General features: G+C 32.3%; 1 protein-coding gene across 1 annotated transcript in view; it reads left to right on the top strand.

Moving 5' to 3' along the window:
• KIF11 (Kinesin- protein 11) overlaps positions 1 to 22,547 on the top strand; it is a 110,278-nt gene that overhangs the window by 16,781 nt on the left and 70,950 nt on the right. Inside the window, exons 11-20 of the mRNA XM_051216194.1 lie at positions 48 to 96; positions 1,967 to 2,056; positions 8,530 to 8,613; positions 10,310 to 10,468; positions 11,412 to 11,564; positions 13,564 to 13,737; positions 14,982 to 15,169; positions 16,220 to 16,360; positions 17,970 to 18,131; positions 19,665 to 21,950. Coding sequence (XP_051066761.1) covers positions 48 to 96; positions 1,967 to 2,056; positions 8,530 to 8,613; positions 10,310 to 10,468; positions 11,412 to 11,564; positions 13,564 to 13,737; positions 14,982 to 15,169; positions 16,220 to 16,360; positions 17,970 to 18,131; positions 19,665 to 19,698 — 1,234 coding nt within the window. The 3' untranslated portion in view covers positions 19,699 to 21,950. Of the gene's footprint in view, positions 1 to 47; positions 97 to 1,966; positions 2,057 to 8,529; positions 8,614 to 10,309; positions 10,469 to 11,411; positions 11,565 to 13,563; positions 13,738 to 14,981; positions 15,170 to 16,219; positions 16,361 to 17,969; positions 18,132 to 19,664 lie in introns of the transcript that reaches the window.

Here is a 22,547-nt window from a genome sequence, read left to right on the forward strand (position 1 = left end):
ATTTATATTGGTACATTCTGTCTTTTAAATTTATCATTTCAATGTAGTACTTCGATACCAGTTGAGTCGGTAGTCAGTGAAGGTGAAATAGACACGGTAAGTGTATGAACCGATTAACAAAGTCGTTGTTTGTTATAAATAAAGATTATATCTGTCCCAAATGCCTCAAACTAACTCACTGATGATATTTTTGTTAGGATTGAGCTATTATCACAAATTGACTAGCTTTAAAAGTAAGTACCTACTATTGAATTCACGTTTAATAATCAGAAAATATTGTGTTACTCATCAAACCCGATGTTAATAAGAACAAAATAATTCTTGAAATTCAACGATTTTTCAACTGAAATCATGATGACACTACAAAATCTAATGTTTTTATCACATACAAAGTCAATAAATGAATTATATTCATTTTTGAATACTAGACAAATGTTGCGGAATTTGATTGAACTATTAATGTAGACAGTTACTTGTACAATACTGAATCATTATTTCCCATCTCCGTACTAGTTTAGATGATCGAAGCAAAGCAACTAGGAACTAGTTACACTATTATAGCCTCCTAATATTTGTCAAGAAGGATGTACGTATATCTTTCATGTATACTAACTATCACATTCCATCAAAAAAATAATAAAAGTGCATGTGCAACTTGTTTAATCATGTCCAGTTGTGTAATTCAAAGGTTCACGGCCTCTACATTAAATGTAAACAGTGACATACATTATTTATTCTGTTTATTAACTGTTGTGTAAAATTTGTAACAAACGGATTACTTTATTGAATGATTTAAATAGAAATCATTATGTTTTATATGAATTATTCTCATTTTACTATATTTGCGACTAAAAAACTAATTTAGCACTTTGGATTATTTAAATACTTGAAGGTCAAAAGGAGTTATAGGTTTCACAGTTAAGCCGTAATTTCTCAGCTGTCTATACTTTTCAAATGTTTTCGCCCTTATTTATATAACACAGAACATAACCGATCCTCCATTTTGATCCACCTTAGGAATTAACACACTATTCCAAACCAAATCACTCATTCAAAGATTTTAATTAGCACATTTATTTATGATAGCTTCATAGTGGTTTTGTATCATAGTATGTCAACAAATACCTAACTCGCCTTCAAGTGCGTACAGTACCAAACTATATATCTCGGTAAATATAACAGTCGATGTAGTTGTTTCATCATTTCGCCTTTCTGTTTCTCTACTTTGTAGCTCTTCATTCGGTAGTATAACTCATTGCGAACCCTACAGTATCACTGAATGTGATTGAAATTTGCTAGTTAATGATTGGGTTGATAAACTGTGACTTTCTCCATCGGTCAGCGTAATTACTGTCACCAAGTACAAAAATATACCATACAGACACATAAATCAGACTCAGTTATTCTGGACTTCTCATCAGTATTTACAGACTTTTCGACTTGTAGCATACGTTTCTTTATATAAGACTCAGTAGCATCCCAATATAGAAAGCTATTAATTGAGTGACTTTAACTGCTTATTGCTTTAGACTAATAAGTTTCTACACATTATTAAGTCTCACAAAAAACACGGCTGCATAATTTCATACATTAGGTTAAGTAGTCGTTATTCGAAACCCACCCGGGTAATGTCACCTAACGTCACACTAGTAGTGTAACTCACGAGTCAAGTATACGAATCTGTACTCAGTAAATGAGTAAATAAAAATAAAGTAAACGATATATTTGACAACATAAAGTAAATCAAATGATATATATATATATATATATATATATATATATATATATATATATATATATAGAGAGAGAGAGAGAGAGAGAGAGAGAGATCATTTCGTTTCAGCATTAAACTTGTAAAAACTATTCAACTATTCGTAGCAAATGTTTTACACAGAAAATATTCAAGATTTTCTTAGTTCTCATCCTTTTTATACGTAATATGTTAATGATTTCTCCGTTTATTTAGTGGTCCTCATTAGAAGGGGTAAAAACTGGTTCATTACATATTCAATTAACGTGGTTTCGACTGTCAAATCATGAAGTGGATTTTGTACAGGTTAGAAAAATATATTCGTTTTTTACTTCGAACACTTCCATTTCTTTTCTTAAATAACATTTAAGTATTGAATAAAAAGTGGGGTTGTATCATTTAGCAAAGTAATCAAAAATTGTGAAGAGAATACTTCAAGTAATAGTTTATGTAATAGTTATCTTTAGCCTTTATTCTATAGACTATTTCCTCTTATTACTTCTAGAATTGTTACATAACGTAAGCTCTTGATGATTTTTGATTACTTTGCTAAACATTTCAGTCTTAATCAGCTAATGAAAAACAAAAAATTTTTTTTTCGTTTCCTCGTATTTGAATTTGAATAACTTTGAATACTGTTCATTCAAGTTAAAACTTGTCTAAAGTTTTTCATCGATTTTCTGTGACATTTCATCAGTGTTCTTTGTAGGGTATCTCATAGTAATAAATATTCACACGGATGACTATAAATTAACATACATTCGAGTGTTTCTCGTGATTTCAGTCAGTATTACAATCCTAGATATGTAAAATTGTGGACGTTCATTGTAAGCAATGCATTTTCGGTAAACTATTTCAGAGTTGTTGGAAAAAAAGAATTTGTACTTGTTAGTTTAATGTTACATCATCATGCTTAAAAATTGGAACACATACTTTATTTTTGTATTGAAAGATGCATATTCCTTTGCCAGAATAAAGTTTATCCAAATTAAAAACTCAAATGTCATAGTGTTCTCCTTAATAACAGGCTTAAGTGATTAATCTCGCTATATTGCCAGTATAATTATTTTTTTCGGGGAAAAAAGTATCTGGTTAAAAATATAACTTATAATTTATCAGAATTATGAATTGCTAATATCTTATTTCATTCACTATCAATTACGTAATTATGTAAACTATGATTTAACAAACAAACTATTCAAGTTCAAACTCTCTTATAAAATTACAAGTTCGTCAGTGTTCTTTTCGTTCTTTGTTTTCAGGCGATGGTATGGTTCTATACACTAAGGCTATCATAAAACACTAAGCTATCTAAAATTACATCCTTCATAGAATATTGGCCTGAATTTTAACGCAAAATATATGTATATTATATTCAAATGTTATATATAGTTCTGAGCTAACTAAAATAATCAACTTTAAAATTATTCTTTAATTTTTTACTCATATATACTGATAAGAAGTCTGTTCAATATGCTCAACGAGCTTTTCTTGTAGGTATTATTTTATTATTATTACTATAGTTTGTAAATGTACCTTTAACTAGTGTTAATCTTCCGGAACTTACCTGCTGTTTACCTTATTCTGTATCGTAGACTTTCTTCTGCATTTTCTAGTCAGTTCGATTGATTTCCTCTTATTTTATTTGTGAAAGTGGTTTACGATTTCAACTAACCTCCTTTTGCTAATTCAGGTTTGTTATTACCCGGCTATAATTAAAAAACTTGCGATTTGGAAACATTCCTTCCAGATTACCGGTTCAGTACTAGTACCCGAGTATTTCACTGATAAAATAATTTTAAATTCAATTTTGTCGTATATCATTATTATTACTATTAGTATTAGATATTTAGAATCATATTATCTGTCTTTTCTTATTTTCTTGTTTCACCAGTTTATTCTTAAGTTATTTGGCATTTACTGTTTAATATTTTACTGGTAGTTTGGAAAACCCCGTCTCTAATAACTAAACTGCTTTATTCAAGGAAATGTGGACTGTGTTTAGGACCAGTGTTTTAATCTGCTTCATAACTATGTTAAAGAAGTATCTGTAGTAATCGTTGGATATATGTTTGCATTTGATATTACTATTAATACATGTTTGCACTTACTGTTCACAGAGCATCTTCAACGCGAAATTTTAGTTAAAACTCCAAGGTTAACTAGTTTTAGCTTTTATTGCTTCCTGATTACTATGTCAATTTTCAGCCAGTGCTACAACCTGATATTTTGGGGAAAATGCTCCATTTCCTGTTGTTGAATAGTGAATACAGACAACTTGCCATCCACCATCCTAACAGATAAATCAGTATATATATATATATAACAAAATCATAATTACAGATGATTCGATAAACAAGTTCAAATTTTTTGTAGTATCCGTTTCATTATAACGTTACTTTTTTAAATGCCACTGTAAATTGCTCATAATCAAAGTGGTGGTTTTTTTGCCACGTAACTTCGTTAGTATTGTTCCCGCTTTCTAAAAATATCTATTTCCCAAAAATCTCAACACTTGTAATGAATACAGAAGACTTACCTATTATAGGCTGGACGAATAAAATACTATGGTCACCGTTTTCCAAGGGATTCCATCTCTTGACTTTAATCCACTGGCTTGTGGATCGAAGACTGGAGAAATGCTCCTCTTATAACCTTACCCGCTTGTATTTGAATCCCGGAGATCACTCCCCTGTCTTACCCAACATTGTTATGTATTACAAACAAATAAAACATTTCGTAGTACTAGCCAAAGTTATCATCTCAAAAACAATTTCCTTTGGTGAAACATTAACAAGATGATTTTGCGTGATATTTTTAATCGAATGTAGACATTAATCTGCCGAGGTGTTTTTAAATATTTTATACAACATAATAGGTTAAATGTGTACTATTTTAGTTTCTCGATAAAAACTCAATGATTAGATGTTATACGTATCCCATAATTTATCACAATATAGAAAATTACGACATGAATGCAAAATTTATCGGTAACTTTATCTAAAATTTGAAAATCATGTCTATCTTAAATGCCTTTTTTGTCAATCATCTAGTTACTCCTCCCTCGAATCTGGATTTCGTTTATGTTAGTGTTTACTTGATTGGGTAAACTTGTGGCTTTAAAGAGTTCTATGGTAAAACTAGCGATAACCTACTTATAACGATATAATTCTCTAATGATATAAACTCTTGTTTGTGATTTACTTTAATTATAGTACTCTGTAGTTGTGTACACCTAGTTGTTGCTCTTAATTTTGGTTATCAAACTGCTTCGTTCATATCTCACCTTTTAAGTGAACATTTAACAAATGAAGGTACTTGCATTAAATTGAATTATTTATATTTAAATGACAAATAATACTTGATTGTACATTCACTTGACTAATTTTTGTCAATAATCTCCAAAGTTCGAAACATAGTTTCGTTTTATCACAGTCCACTATTCTTTACAGTCATACAAACTATAAACTTTTCATCATTGTACAAATTTCCACATATTGACCATGCAACTTAGGAATTTTAAAAAGGTAAGTTTTATGATCGTAGATTAAGTGACAAATAGCCCACCCAATTCTGTATTTTTGTTAATACATACTGATATTGCGAATCAAATACTACTAGGTAGTTGTCTTTTTCCCAATGTGAGGCTCTTTTCCATTTATGCAGTCGAATTATTGTTGTACAATTTGCCGTGAGTTGGAAAAAAACGAAGGACGTTTACTTTTTTAGGCTTGAGTAGCCTTGCACTCCATGTAAAATTAAGAGCTTGACTTACCTAATGGAAGGCTTATTTGTTTTTCATGTTGTCACCACTAGAAATTATCACTGTGTGATAACTGGCATGGTTTCTAAAAATCGTTTTTCGAAGTATTCAACTAAACAGTGTTTAGTAACCAAATCAATTGCCACGCCACTGTTTGATATACCTGATAAATTTAAGTGCATAATAGTCATTCGCGTAGTTTGGGAATTGCATAATAAATCTAAGGGAATATCAGCAGTCTACGGAAATGATTTTTTAAGGGAGCCAGATTTTTTGGTCTTTTTACCCTCTCTACCCTACCAACTAGAAATCTAATCAAATCCTTGAAAGCAGTGATTTCAGATTGCCAGTATAAATTTTTAGTGATCGTAATCTCTACCACCGCGAATGTCTATTTCAGATATTAGAGCCCGATAATATTTTTAGAAATTAGTATATAATGTGACCAGCAATGGAATGGAGGACGCGCGTTTTGTCCTGTTTGAGACTATCCAAATGGATGTTGCTGCTTTCCAGAGTTGATGTTCACTCTAGGACTAGAATCCAAAACCCTTTTCTGCCAGCCCAATTGCATTATCCACTTAGCCACTCAGTCCAGATAGCCGCTCACTTAGATTGGCTTATCCCTTTTAAACAAACGGAACTCGCTACATCCTGCTTATTATATACAAACATGTGTCATAATGTCTATATAGAGGTAATCTGTGCAGGATTCACATATACCAACCATGATTGATCACATTTTAGTTAAAAATATCAACATCTGTATAATTCGATCCATGTCAAATTAAACTTTTCAAAAGTCGTTTGTTAGTCTACAATTTCCGAAAAAAACGGTTCAAAGCTTATTAGAGTGAAGTTTTTTGACATTTCAATTTTACGCGAGATCATAATGATTTGTATATAAAATATTTATGTGAAATAGCGGATCATTCAAAACGACGAGCAACCTTGAAATTGACACGAAGATTGTATAGACAACCTATTCAGAGAAAATAATACAAACCACTCAAATCGATGCTTTCCAAACAAAATAAAAACAAGCCAAAAATCTTCCAATTTAATCCTTCACTACCCTCTCCGTAGAACAAATATCAGACAATATAACAAGTGTTTACACATTGGAAGTATCCCCTAAATATATTCGTTTGCATTTAGTAACATTATGTTACACAAGAAATATATCTTAGTATAATATTATTGTTATTTACTGATTTTCTTCAATTTTCCTATTTCTTAATCATGATTACTTGTCAAATTTTACATACAACTATACTATACATGGTGAGTTCGTGTAAATTTCAGTATCACAGTTTTAATGTTAAAGTTGATTACGCATGCACTTTGTAATTTACCACTAATTCATTATGTCTATGTGTATTTTGTATGATTGATTAATTTTTATTACATATCCCCATCTACAATCAATACTCTCCCCCCCCAAAAAAAAAAAACAATTCAATAGATTTTTTTAAAGCATTCATTCCATTTTCAATAGAATAATGTTTAGTTTGTTCAATTCCTATTGGTTATTGTTTTATTTTTTGTTATTGAAAATATAATTCATCTATTGAGATTCTATGTGATACTTGTGTTATTGTTGTTGGTGTTTTTTTCTCTCTAAACAGATAAGATATTGAATATTCTTAGTTTGATAGATTTCCAAATCTCTATTTTCATTGTAGATTGTATTTCTACATATTTTGTTTCCTTTATTTCATTTATCAGTTGATTGAATTATCACTTTTAAATTTAGTCACATATTATATGATTCATATTATTAACATTTGTGGTAGCCTAAATAATGTTGACTTTTGTACTGTTTATAGGACGTACTTGCAAAACTTGATTTAGTCAACACCACAAACTTTTTTCTCTCTCTCTCTCTCTCTCTCTATATATATATATATATATATATATATATATATATATATATATATATATATATATATATATATATATATATGGCTTATAACTAGATCTTAGCACCCTAATGCTTAAAAGTCTATCTAATCGAAGTTAGATTATTGTGAGCTTCACATAAAAATGAGATAAATATCTGATTGCACTGTTTGTATGAGGGAATTGTGGAGATTATGGTATTTTCACAATTGAAATCACGAGTCAATCTATTCACCTGAATCTAGGTGATTATGTTTCTATACCAGGTATTGGTTTACTCATCTTGAATGTGAATACCGTACGAGAAATGACTTAGTGATTAAAGCATTTAAATTTCGGTTGTTAAATCAATAGTTCCAATCTTCCTCACCTATATTGTTTTATGGGTCAAGTAATTTCGCTAGACCTCACATAAAACTCCAGTCTTCAATTTGAGTACACGATCTTGTACCTGGTTACGGAATTGTATTAAAAGTGATAAAAATATTAAAACCTTTGTTAGTCGTTAAATCAACATGATTTCCTTGTATTAATTGTTAGTTTTGATTACTGTTTGTTTATTTTAGTCTTCAGATTTCTAATTTGTGAACTGATTTATATGAAATTTGTTGTTGAAATAATTACAAATCCACTGTAAATGTATATCATCTTCATTCGTGTTTCATGTTTGAATGTTTACTCTATGATTGTGCGGCAATCGATCATTCTATACAGCTGTTCATGTTTTGTGTACAAAAATGCATTACAAACTAAACGTTCTCAAGCTAGTTGGATATTTTCTTCGTGATATTGCGAATTCATTGACTTTGATTTTTTTTATCTCAAATCTCATCACAAGAAAGTTGTTATGTTTACTTGTTATTCCTACTGTCTGTTTTATTTCTTAGTCACTTTATTCGCACAATCGAATCGTTTGTCAGTCAATTACTATTCAGTTCATCTTGTTAATTGTGATTTGACATAATTTCATTGCTGATACTCCCTCTCTATTTATTATTTTATAATTTATTTGTGATAATATTCGCTTTTTATTCATCTTCTGTTTCCCTTCTTTTCTCTTTATACTAAATCATGCCGTTCCAAACTACATGATGATTACTAGTCAATGGAACAGGCTTTACAGTATCGTAAAGCATCCGGACGAAGTATGAGTTCAGGATTTTTATACGTTGTTATTGAACAAGCGAATAATTTGCCAGTAAGTTATTTTGTAAACTTTATCAAACATGTGCAGTATTTTTTTATATATATTGAATGGAAATAATAAAATATAAATTTGAAGGAAACTTTGAATTGTTAAATCTTTTTCCTAGATGGCTATGTCTGAAACTGGAGTTAGTCTCTGTATTCTCACCTAGTAACTAATTTCTTCCCTACAATAACAATAATTTCGTTATAATCTCCTCCAAACGTCTCAGTAAGAGAAAAGTTAAAAAGGCTCTTTCTATTCTCACAAGTCGAATGTGTTACAGCAACTATTTGTATAGTCGCAGCGATGACCTTTTTGAATAGCAAACTAGGAGAGAAATCAGCTTATTAGAGAAGAGCACACTTCAACGTGGTAATCTGCATTGAAAGTTATCGAGGACTTACTCTTTACAACTATAATTTGTTAGCAACAGGAAAAAAATTAAATTATTTGGGGCCTTCGTAGCAGAAGTCACGAGATAAGTGGCATAATATATGATAGGAATAAGTCACACCTGACAGCTCACTTTCACAATATTCATCCATTTATCCATAATTCATACATCAAAAAGGAATACTATCGTCTCTTCAAATTTAAATTTAAATACGGTTATTGGATAGATTGCCTGTACCTTCTTTCAATGTCTTTATTGACTAGGTTTCGCGTGTTCTAAGATATCATGTTCTTGATGATATACATTTTACACTCTTAATGAGTTCCCAGCTTCCCTAATTAAACATTTTCATTAATATTCTTCCCAGAGGATTCAGTTTTCAACATTTAAAAGTTTTAAGATAACATTTCATTTATCATAACTCGGTTATTGTTAAAGGTTAGGTATGTACACTTTTGTAATTGATGTTTTTATGTTAAAGTGATAGAATGAAATATATACTGATTTCTTCGCTATTACTTATCATAACGTTTATGCATGAATGATTTTCTTTGTCTAAAACATTGTCCTAATAGATATCACTTTGGATTTTGACGTGTAACGCCTGATGGTTATGAGTCCTTATGACAAGTATAATCAATACTCTAGTCGCATTTTCGAAAATCGATACTAAAGTGTAAACTTCACTTGATGCTAGATTTTATGACGAATATAACTACAAGATTATAAATGCTAACTTCATGGATTTTAACAGGTCGTATTAATCACAGAAAGGTGTATTTGGTACTGTTCTTTATCTTACTTGCCTCTAAAGTTAATCTAGACTACTTACGTAAATCTGAACAGGCTAATCGTAAAAATGATTTTACCATAGATTATGTGAATAATAATATTTAAGTAGTTTCATTTTGTTCTCCTTGCTGAAGTTTGTTAGGAATAGTCTGTCAATCTATGCATCATCAATGTGATTTTCAAAGTCAAACCGGCCTCCTTTACTCGGGTTGGGGACTGGGAGTAACTCTAGAAGGGCTCCAGGCAGAGTTAACACTTTAACATGGACACAGTAAATAGCACTTGGCTTTCAAGCTACTTCAGCTAATTGACGATACCATTATGCAACTAATGTATATCTGCAGTAACTTCCAATCACCTTTTTTGTTTAACAAGTTACTGAAATCCAATGTTTTTGTACATCATCTTGAACATTTTTTCTTTTGTATCTAAAAACATTACCTTTGAATCATTTACGTATGATTTTAGACAGTTGCCCTTTATTCAACTTCCTTTCTCTTCTGTTTCTTCCATTATCAGCACGTAAAACAACTACAAGAACCTTCACCATTTTGTAATATCCATCTAGGACGTGATTATCAAACAAACGAAGTTAAAGAAAAAACACAAAATCCTGTTTGGAATTCCGTACATCATTTTCTTGTTAGTGATCCAAACGTTGATATACTTCAACTTATTGTAAGTTTAACTCATGTTTTTCTTTTTCTTTGGGAGGGTGTTTTTAGTAGTCATAATTACTGAAGCAGAGATGTGGATCAAGTTGACTTACTTAAAACTAAGTTTATTAGAATACTGACCCATAGTTTCTGTATTTGTAGAGGTAGGAGTTTATCTTTAGTTACCTAGAATATTTTATCATTTGGTATACCTCTCGTCTAAAGTAATGAGATTTTGTAACAATGTGTCGCACATATGAACATGAGTATAAAACTATTGCAGGCTGCTGTTAGGTCGTTTTTAAAAATTTTAACAGTAGTATAGATAATTCTTTACCATGAAGTGCAACAACAATTTCTGTAATGCGCTATAACCTATCAATTAAGGTTTTAATGTATAATTTAATCTATTTGATGTCCGAGAATACAAATCGACCTCCGACATTCAGTTCGTCTTTGGCTCCTTAATGACAAATAGAGGATTCCCTGATAAGCAAATACAGTGATTACGTAAGAGGGGTGACCTGCATTGATTGAAGTAATTTGGGAAACATTTCGAAACGTTAACAATAATGGATTACCGTAGTCAATGAAACCACTGACTTTCAGTTAATAACTTATAGTCATCCTCATACTGACTCACTCGTACTTCTTGCTTCAAATATTGAACATCCACTATTCTAGTCCGATTTTTCTCAGTTACTGTCTCAAGTTTTTCCAGCTTCTAATATATTTATCTATGCATGACAACTTACTAACATGGCAATTCGGTGACTGAATTGATCCACTGTTACGTCAGGTTGTGCAGTAGAACAGTTATAAGTCTGTTCGTATGTTCACTGTGTGTATTCGTACAAATTGATAACCGAGACACCATTGCGTAATCCTGATTTCTTCATATCATTTTTACATGTTTCATTAAAATGTTAAATTGTACTCCATGTCTCCCTTGTGACATGATTTAGATACGTGATAGTCGGACGGAGACAAAACTAGGATCTTGTAACATCTCACTACAAACCTTATTAACACAGAAGAATATGTCTGTCACGCAACCATTCACCTTACAAGATACAGGTCGAGAAACATCAACCATTTACATGCATTTACAACTGTTGGTGAGTTCTATCAATACTTTACGTAAAATTTTAGAATAAATAGTTGAAATTTTTAATTAATATTGATTTGATACACTATACTTTTAACGTGAATATCTTTGACATGAGAAAATAATCCCATATTGACTTAATCGTCAGGGTTTACTAAGACGTAAATTACTGACTTTCTGAAATTCTATTGCAATGAATGAAAAGCCAGGTGGGGACTACCAGTTTATTGTATAACGCAAAGTTACAGAGTGTCTTCGTAAAATATGAAAAACAATACATTAAATACTTCACTTGCAAATCTTCCATCAATTGTCTCGAACTTCATCGTTCCTTTATTGCTATTATAATTACTCTCTGTTTACATTTCCGTTCTCTTCAATTCGATCTTCTCAACCTTTTACAGTCAGCCATTCCACTTCTGATTGGTGTTACATACTACTTATAATGACAGACATAATAAGCATACACCACACTGCTACATTTGGTTGTTAACAGTATTTCAAATTCTCTTTTTATCACATTACATGAGTAACACCATTTAAATAACGTTCATGTCTAATTACTCTATTAAGATTAATAAATTCATAATTTATGAGGCCAATATTTTGGTTCTATTATAAATCTACTCGTCGTCTACATGCACTACCGAAGTCTGTTATCTGAGACAGTTGTATGTTGTCTAAATACTACACTATTTCTAAGGTTCTTTCTCAAATATCTTCAATTGAATTATATAAAATCCTTTTACACCGAATTCTATTAATTTCAAACCAATAGAAGACAGACAGAAAAAAACAACTAACATACTATGTACTGGAATATAGTATGTAATCAATAAAAAGTGAAACCATTCATGATAGTAATTATCTAATTCAAGTACAGAACATTAGCGAAAATGAAATAATAACATTAAATAACAAAATGTACATGATTTAGATTTTTTTTTAAATAAAGGTCATTTGTTTATAGACCACTTATGGTTCCTGATAATTATTTACAATTGTTTCATGGACCCTAACTATAAGATCTATATCTTCTCATAAAATCAATAACTTCACAGGTTGACTTCATGTGTCGGCCTAGCATTTAGATATGGGATTCTTATTCCACTTTATTATGGTTTGTTGTCTTAGATAATTCAGTCAGTCATAACATAGAACCTGGTACTCATATACATCAGTTTCCATACCCCATAAGAATAGAGAAATGAACTTTTAGACGTAGTAACATCACGAGTGGTGATTGTAAAGATTAGTCATCGAAGATACGATTCAAGAAAATATTAATTACTGGACCTACATACATTAGTTATTCTTGACTGAATAAGAATGAGTTGATACTTATTCAGTTTGAAAACACAATATCCAAAATTTCTAAATAGAAATTGATTTAACTTACAAGTCTGTTTTTTCCTTTGACTGTCAAAATTTAATCATAGATCGTTGTCCTACTGTCATTTCTGCATCACGGTCCGCTCATTAACCGTGACCAGTGGTTAGAGACTTTGGATGACTCAGAGTCAGTCAAAGTGATGCAGGCATATTTCATTTTAACATTTCTCTAGATCTTCCGTTCCCATATCCCTTCATACATAGCTATTCTTTCTGCCTTTTCAAATAAGATTCCCAGTGTTTAGTCTTTTCATCATCACTACTACTGCATTATTTCGACTTCTTTATTATTCATCTTGTTAATTTGATTTCATCATGTTAATGTAGTATCCCAACTTTTGTTAACCCGTATTTGTACCAGGCTCTTCGTCATATATGACTAACTCCTTTGTTCAATAGATAACTCTCAACCATTTGGTAATTGTTTTTAGCTCCTTTGCACTAACCAATCCATCGCGTTATGGACGTTTACACAAAGTTGTGATTTAATTCCTAGCACACTTTTATGATAGTTTAGCTGATAGTTTTCAACTTTGTGAATAATCTCTGTAGAACAACTAAATATGCATTAAATGATTGATTACCGAAGGAGAAATAAATGTTTCTTATTATAACAGGCTTTACTTCCTGGACAACGCCAAAATCCAAGCGGGCATGATAATACCAATATAAAACGGAGTTTATCCCTGAATAAGAATTGTACTGATAATACTATCCCAACTGAAAAACCTGCAGAATCCCCCACAGGAAATCCAGAAATGGTTGTGAGAAATCGTTTTCCTGATGATAATGTAAGTACTATGATACTTATGACTTATGTTATTTCTTAACAGTAATAAATTTCATTATCATTTGATTCAATTGGTTGTATTTCAACTTCAGTAATTTGATTATAATTTTTGTTTGGTTTTGATCTTCTTATGGTCGGTTCCAAAAGAAATTGAGTTGACACATCTAGACTTATGGTGCAACGGTTTTTCCTAGTATTTGATTTGCTACATTCATGTGATTTTAGCCTCCAATGAAAACTTTCTTAATGTGGTTTTATGTTGTAACCGAAGGATATTACTTAATTTATGTTAACATAGTTAAGTTACAATCGATCAACAGTTAACCTTTGGTTTCGGCTGGAATAATTTTGACAGCTGTTAAATGAACATCATTATCGGTTCACTAAAACAGTATCTTCTTCAAAGTTGCAAGATACTATTTTGTCTGTCTTAACCTCCTTCCGTATTTAGTTCGCTAGCTGTTATAAATTTATTTATTCCCCTTCTTGAAAAGAATTTACTAGCTGTCAGTAAAAGGAACAGTTATTCACGCTATGAAATAATTTCGTTATTTATGTAGACGTAGACTGTCAGAAGACCTAGAGATTTTCACCACTACAGTCATTCGATGATGGATTTAGCCTGAGCACTCTCCAAATTACTTTCGTGAGATACTATGGCCTGAAAGTACAAGCACTCCTTGTATCATAGCACCATTTGGTCAGTATTATAAGGGACCCTGATCACAATAAATTGAATTTGTACTAAATCAGCACTTCGAGAAAGACTGAATACACATTTCAAGTATCTTACGTATACATTAGATAAAACTGGGATTAATTTTGTTTCAATATACTGAGTTCATTGACTATAATTCAAGTAATCTTTGTCATTTTATGGACTATCAGTACTTGTTAAGCTTAATCCACTGTTTACTAACAACGTATACTTCTATAGAGCTCTCCAAATTTTGCGGTCATAATTTTTTTTTATTTATGGAACGTTAAACACACTAGAAATCAATGTGTTGAAGGTATTTTTAGAAAACGTGTTCACGATAACTTTTGAGTAGCAACATTGACGATTTCATCCATTTATTGTTTGTGATATTCTCTGAACAGAACTATACTTTCAAGAACTGTATATATATTAATATGAATATGCGTTATGCTGTCGTTAAACTTCATACTAACCACCTCTAGAAGTAAAACTACTGTCAACTGATACTTCGGTTACCTTTTCTTTGAAATTATTTTTTGTTCTAGGATATTATTTCTTCCACAGAATCTTTATCAACAACAAACTTCGATAATCAGTCTGTTCAGCCAATTAGACAAGTGATGACTAGTAATAGTATACAACAAATAAGCAATTCGTCACTGGGTCGTATTCGTTTAACTATCCAGTTTCATTGTCTATCGAACTATTTAGAAGTAACAGTACATGAATGTCAGTAAGTAGTTCACTCGTATTTATGCCACTCTTATTGTGATACTTTAATTTTTATGCAGACATAAAACTACATACAAATATGTATGCTTAAATGAAGATTTATACTGACACTTTATATTGACATCTCGTTATTTTATTAATTAAAGCGCGATTTACATCATTTTCACTTCGGTAACTATAGGTAATTAGTAGGAAAATTAGTCATCTCCGACGGGAACATAGGTACACATTACTGAGGGGTAGGGGTCCCATACTGGAACGAAACAGCCATCTAGTGCCTCTTGATTTTCGATATTTGTCTAGAATATAAGATTTGGCACTATATTTCAATAGGTGGCAAGCTTCAGAGAATGTTGCGTGTAAAAAATATTCACTTGGGGAGAAAAATGAAATCAGAAGGGGTTTTGTGGAGATTTTTTAGAAATTTCAATCGTTGAAATCATGAGTCAATTGAAGCTAGACCACCATGGAAAACCTGGAATCACTGGACGGCCGTTTCGTCCTAGTATGGAACTCCTCAGCAGTGCTCATCCACGATCCCGCCCCCCGCGTGATTCGAACTCAGAACCTGTCAGTATCGCGCGCGAGTGCTTAACCGTTAGACCACTGAGCTGGCCGGCATCCAACGGTGTTACTAGGACGAGACGGCCGTCCAGTGCTTTCAGGTTTTCCATGGTGGTCTAGCTTCAATTGACTCATGATTTCAACTATAGGAAAATGAAATACCAGGACAGTTAGGAGAATAAATCAACACTTCTGTTTGAGAACATTTTTCAACCATACACATCACAACCCTAAGAAATGAATAATTCTAACTTGAACTACTGAATTTCACCAAGTAGTGTGTTGCATCACGTTAAAAACAAACGAGATCGGAAGCAATACATATGTATTAACCCAGTGTTCAACTTCATTCATTTATCACATGATGTAAAATAACTGCATCTGACTTAGTATAGCTCATTTGTCTTAGATTTTTAATTCATCCATCCTCGATTTGTTGAGTTTATTAATGATATTTTTATTTCCTATCTCATCCCTATGTATGTAGACATTTAAGCGGTGTTGATAAAGACGGTCTATCTGATCCATATGTAAAACTTTATCTTATGGATTTACACGACAATGTGGTCAGTGATTCAAAAAAGACTAAAACTGTTAAAGATAATTTGGATCCAAAGTACGAAGAAAAGTAAGTTAGTACATGTGTATGTGTATATTATATAAGATATTTGTTATTAATTCTTAGTTTGTCATCCGGTATTATAAGTGAACATTCAGATTAAAGTAAATTAAACGGTTGATAATGACTTTGAATTATTAAATTACTACTTAATATTATACGTTTTCATAATGTTACTGTGTTATTCTTAAAATATTATCAATAAAAATGTACTCATTTTACCTCAAGAAAGTGCTACACTTTTTAGGAATCGATTCAATGTACTCATCAATTTGCGTTCTAAGTCTTCGGAATGCTCTGCACTGTCTCAATTTCTAGATATTTTCTCATATGATACCACTTTTACTTTCTATTGTCGTGCTACCTTGGCCTTAAAAATAAGCATATCATTTTTTTTAAGTATCTTGCTTCAAATCCTGAGAATATATATTGTTTCTCTTTTGGGATGAATTTTTGTCTGTTCCTGTAACACGCATAAATTTCCCAAGTTTATAATCGTTACTGATTACATGTATTTCTATGTCACTAATATTTTTACACCCCAAGTGCTCCTATCACTTTCATTTGCTACCTACCTATGATTGGTGATGTAATGAGAACCTCACATATGATTAATTTTATTAATTTCTCATGCAACCAAAGAACTCCATTGATTGGGAATCAGTGGTGAGAATTGTTTATAGATTGAACTAATTGAACAAATACAAAAGTGACACATATTTTTCATAACTGTTGAACATATACTTCCTAAATTATAAGTAACAATGTTTCAGTTTTAATTAAAGGTTTTTCTCCTCATCTGTTACTCAATACATAAAAAAGATAGGTAACATCTCACATGTTATAGTTTCCATCTGTATGTATGGAATATATACGTACGTTTAAATATTTACGGAAGTGACTGTACTCGCCAAATTAATATGCTGTGTTCAGGTACTATACCGTTCGAAGTTTTTTTCTGTTCATTCTAAAAACAGTTTTGTTGGAAAAGTACCTTTGATGGATATTGTCAGATCATGAACATATAATGTAGGAAGCAATTTCCTACAGGTTTAATTCTGAGCTATTCCCTAGACCGTCGAATACAGAGCCTTGGTTTGGCCCAAGTCAGAACAAGCAAGCTATTTGGCTAGACAAACTTTATCTGTTTCTAAAACATAAATTAACATCGTTACTGTACAAACAAACAGTACGGTCTATTAATACAGGGAAAAACAGACAAATAACATACCGAACAGTAGCCAGAGAATAGTAAAAATGAGTCAACAAAGCAAATATTGTTTTACGATGAACATCAAACTGTGATTGGTTAATAAAGAGATACAGTCACACAAGGTCAAAGGGAGTTAATGTGGTGGTGGGCGTTTCACTTTATTATTGTTGGGTTCGTCTATCGATCACATTTTACATATATTTTAATAATCTGCGTTGTTTAAACTATAGTATTATCTAAAAACGTGGTAGTCTCAGATCAGTACCACTACTACTCTGTTTATTAACTTCGGTTTCAGAAAACACAGTACTGATCTCACAGTGTATTACCTTCAATTATTCTTTATATACAATTGTCTATTAATTACGTCTACTTGATATTATTTTCCTCTCTTTTATACTTCAGTTTTCAGTTTCCGATTGAGGCTGACCACCTTCCATTAACCATTCTAAGGCTGGATATCAAAAATCATGTTGGGCGTTTTACACGTAGTGGAAAAACGCATTTCATCGGAACTTTGTCGATAAATCTTATTGATTCAGTAGACGGGAAAGCTGATACTAAGTGGTAAGGTTAATGCTTTATTTTCTTATTGTTTTTTTAAAATAAATATGCTTATGTAGACGTTTGTATTGCTTTTTAGAACTAAGGCAACAATCATAACTATCGAAGTATTTCACTCCACTTGTGAAATATTTGTCATTCATATAAACACTATATGTGTTTTTTATCCTCATAAAATCCAATCTTACTGGAAAAATGTATTCATACGTGTATTCAGAGATTACTTTCAATCCGGATAGTTGAATTCCAGCTAAACACATGGTGAATATCATGTTTAGTTGTTTTGTCCCTCAATATATGGAAGATGGAGTCGGATAAGCTCATTGTTCAGATTATTTTTAGTCACTTCAACCTGATGGTTTCTGCCTATGTGAAGGTACATCTATTCAACTAATGATATCTGTTATGATGAGATTATGCATGATGTTTTATGAATCTGGTCCATTGATTAATGTCTATCTTTAAATATTTTTTCACCAATTGGCTTCTGAAGTGAAGCACTATCTGCTATTGGAGACTTTGCGACTAAATGAAGCGAGATTTTCCTTGGAAAATAATATAAATCAAGCTATTTACTCAGGTTAATAACACAAGAGTTAACAACAAATTTATCGACTTCCAAGTGTGAAAGGTTTTGGTTGTAACCAACTACACTTGTATACCTCAAAATATTTTCTGCATGTTTCGAGACAAATTATTTTTTGTTCATGATATATTTTAGGATTATTCTTCTAAAACTATATTCCCCGCAAGTGAGAAACCATTATGACGTTCATGTAGATGCTTAATTTTTGTTTGTCAGTATTTGTTTTGACTTTCGGTGCTTAACAAAATGGATGTTTCCCTACAGTTCAAATCAAATAACGGGTAAAACTAAATTATACTGACGATCTTAAATGGACCAATTAAATTCATAGTAACATCTCAGGCTTTGTGCAAAATTCAGATCGCAGTGAAAGACGGCATGTGTCTTATTAGGAATAAGGGAAATCGTCAACATTTAGTTATAAAAATACTGAGAATTAATGTAAATATCTTTTACGCAACCACATAGTGAATATGAGATTGTGCGTAAACTAGATTAAATGAAATCTCTGCTCACTAATGCAGCTTATAAATTAGAATACTTGAAATGACTCAATCCATAGTCAAGGACGTTCGTATGGCCCAAGCGTATTTTCCTACTTTAAAGCTTCCAACCACAACCGTTCTTACCCTAACTCATAAATTTATCTAAGCTCTCATTATTTGATTATAAATCTTTTTCTTTTACTATAATGAACAACTCAACTTGTAAGGGTCGTTATATCATATCGAAACTACTTTTTCACTGTGATTGTATTGCTTCCTATCACTAATCTTTTCTAAAAATAAACATCTTTCTGATTGGCTGGTGAACCACCAAGGTTGATTTTACTAAATAACGTCCTATATAAATTTCCTATTCCTACTGATTAGTTAATGTTGCACCAGTTTTTAGCTTCTTTATGCCTAAAGTAAAATGGAATGTTGAGCTTTTGTTTCTTTCTATTTAAGGTACGACTTGGGGTCACCCATTTTTCGACCATAACTTCGTGTTTTCTTGTTCGATATACATGCAACTATTGTCTCTATGTTATTTGGTCTTTATTCATCTTGCACACTCAATGTCTGCAGTATTCTTTAATGATAATTAGTTACTTCCATAAACTGTTGTCTCTATTTCTATTCAATAAGTGTGATTTATTTTAATTTTTGCTTTTCTGTGTATTTACCTTCGCTAAGAAGCATGTATATTTATATTTTCCATAATATCATATTTTTATAAAGAATAATTGTTAATGGTTTCTATTTACAACTCTGAAAGTGTATGAAATTTTATTCTATGACCTACTACTGAACGTTCATTTTTGCTTATTTATTTCATGTTGCCATGTGCGTCATACTGTAATCTTCATTTAGATTCTTTGCTTTTTGAGTTGCATTATTTTTTTCACATCCATAGTGATATAACCGCCATTACTGCTACATCGAAAATTTACCTACCTAGAAAGTTGTGGCCTATTTAACTAATATATTTCTTGTGTTGAATAGTCTTTTGTGCTTAGATTTACTCATACTTTGAAAATAGAATTTCTTTTCCATAGAGTTCAGTGGAGATTGTAGGTTGAACTTACTTTTTTTTGTGTTTCTCGGGGTTGACAAAGCTTGTTCTCCATCATGTATTGGTGACTTACGATGCGATGGTTAGGTTTATTATTAGAGCAGTACTAAAATTGTAGTAGACCATAATTCTACAGGTCTATACCAACTGAGATAACTGCGGCACGTAACACGTATGTCTGTCCACTGTTTCCTTTGGTGTACGATGATAAATGTTGTAGGAGTAAGTCATAAAAAAGATTTGGAAGACCATATCAAATCGTGGCATCAGTCCATAAATAAGCTAACTGCTGGACTGAGCCGTGCACTCAGATACAGATTGCTTCGTCAGTGTGTTTCTTACATTCTGTATTTAGATTTTATCTTCAAATGTTTGTGTTTGATAATCTTCGAACTCAGAGAACTAATACACGGTAAGCATCTATGTATAATGGTCCTGCGTGAGGCTTGTCTTATTATAACTGTCAGTGACAATATCCACATGTTTCAAATGACCGACCCGATACGGTCATTATTGACACATCAACCCACGCAAAATCTACATTACCAGCATCAGTAACATACGGTATAATGTAAAGCAGTGTGAAGTTTGATCTTGGATCCTGACCATTATGTGTATATTCGAGATCACCCGAAGCTCCTGCTCCCCTGGGGTGAGTCAACCGCTTCTAAGCTCTTTTTATTTACCTATTTCAAACTTAATCTCGATATTAGAAACTAGATAACAGGAGTAAGCTTATTTGAAACGCATCTCAGCTTACCCGCTTCAGACTAGATGAACACTGCTATAGGCTGGACTGAACCGATTATAGGAGGTTAACGATTTATTAGTCTTATACCTTTTGGAACTAAGCAACCTTGCCTTTGATTACTTTTTTTATCCTCATGAATGATTTACCAGTTATATGCACACTATATAATAATCTCTGACTATGGCATTTGTAAGCAATCTGAGGTTTTGTTAACATTTCATACACGAAAACTTCTAAGCTATTCACCGAGCTGAGATCTAGTTCCCGCAGATGTATCAGCAATAGGCACGTTACTGGAATGAATGACATCACCACAACGTTGCATGTAGCTGGTCGAACTATAAATCAATACATAATAGGCATACTTATAAGACAGAATTTGACAGAATAACCTGTCATTTTCGTCTGGTAAAGCATGCCACACAATTTTTTGAAGAGCCAGGTTCATACCACTACTTATTATGAACCGGAATAGTACACAATCAAAATATTGCCACCCTTAGGCTAAGGTCCAAAGAACTTCCCACTAGTTCCTACCGTCCTAACACAGTGCTATCCATAAACTATCTATCCATCCATCACGGCAAAATAAAAACTTTGAACTGTGAGTCTCTAAAATCAAGTCACTTTTGAGGCGTCTAAAGTCATATAATCTCCCGGTTTTTATGTACTTAGACTGAGAGTTCTGATAGAATGTGGTGATCGATATTGTCCCCTCTACTCCTTAACTCAATTGCTCAGTGCAAGAATGGGTTACTTTCGTTGAAAGGAGTTCGTTTCTACACTCGCACAAAGAAGACGACAAGGTAAAAGCCTACAACTACCAACCGATTTCGCTGCTATATGAAGTTATAAATCACCAACGTAGATGATCTATGTCGGAAAGACTGAAGGCCCATTCGAGTTTGACGTGAATGATGTGACAAAGTAGCTAATGTCGAAGTCACACCTCATGGTCAGCACCTTACGTGGACTACCCTATCGACATATCAAGGTACCATAGATGCTTTGAAGACTGAACAACACAGAGGACGTTATTACAGAAATATATTAACTAAAGTAAATACAAGTGAAAGTAAGACCACTGCCGCATGGGCCAGTCCATAGCATACGATTAACTGATGCACGTTGGTTGCCCTTGACCGGGCTCGATGATTTGCCCGATATTCAATGACCCAACTGCCGGATGATTTGGCTAGGGCTTAGTGACATTTCGCTGACCCTACAATACTCTCCCACCAGATTCAACAGCCGTTTGAATCGGTACCAAACACGTTAGGAGTTGTTGCGCACCCATATCACCAAATGATTCATATGAATCCTCCGGGTATTGCCGAGCTGTAAAACAAAATGGAAAGTAGGCGGCAGAAACTGATCGGGAAGACAGCGAGTAATAATATATTAGTAGGACGTTGGTTAAACGTAAAGCGAGTAACCATAGAAATAATGAAAAGAACAAGGCGTCTAATTGTTCTATCAAGTCGCCCTGAAATATATGGCTTTGACAAGTAATTCAGTTCCTCCG

This window comes from Schistosoma haematobium, chromosome 4 (genome assembly GCF_000699445.3).
Source record: "Schistosoma haematobium chromosome 4, whole genome shotgun sequence".
Classification (NCBI taxonomy): Eukaryota; Metazoa; Platyhelminthes; class Trematoda; order Strigeidida; family Schistosomatidae; genus Schistosoma; species Schistosoma haematobium.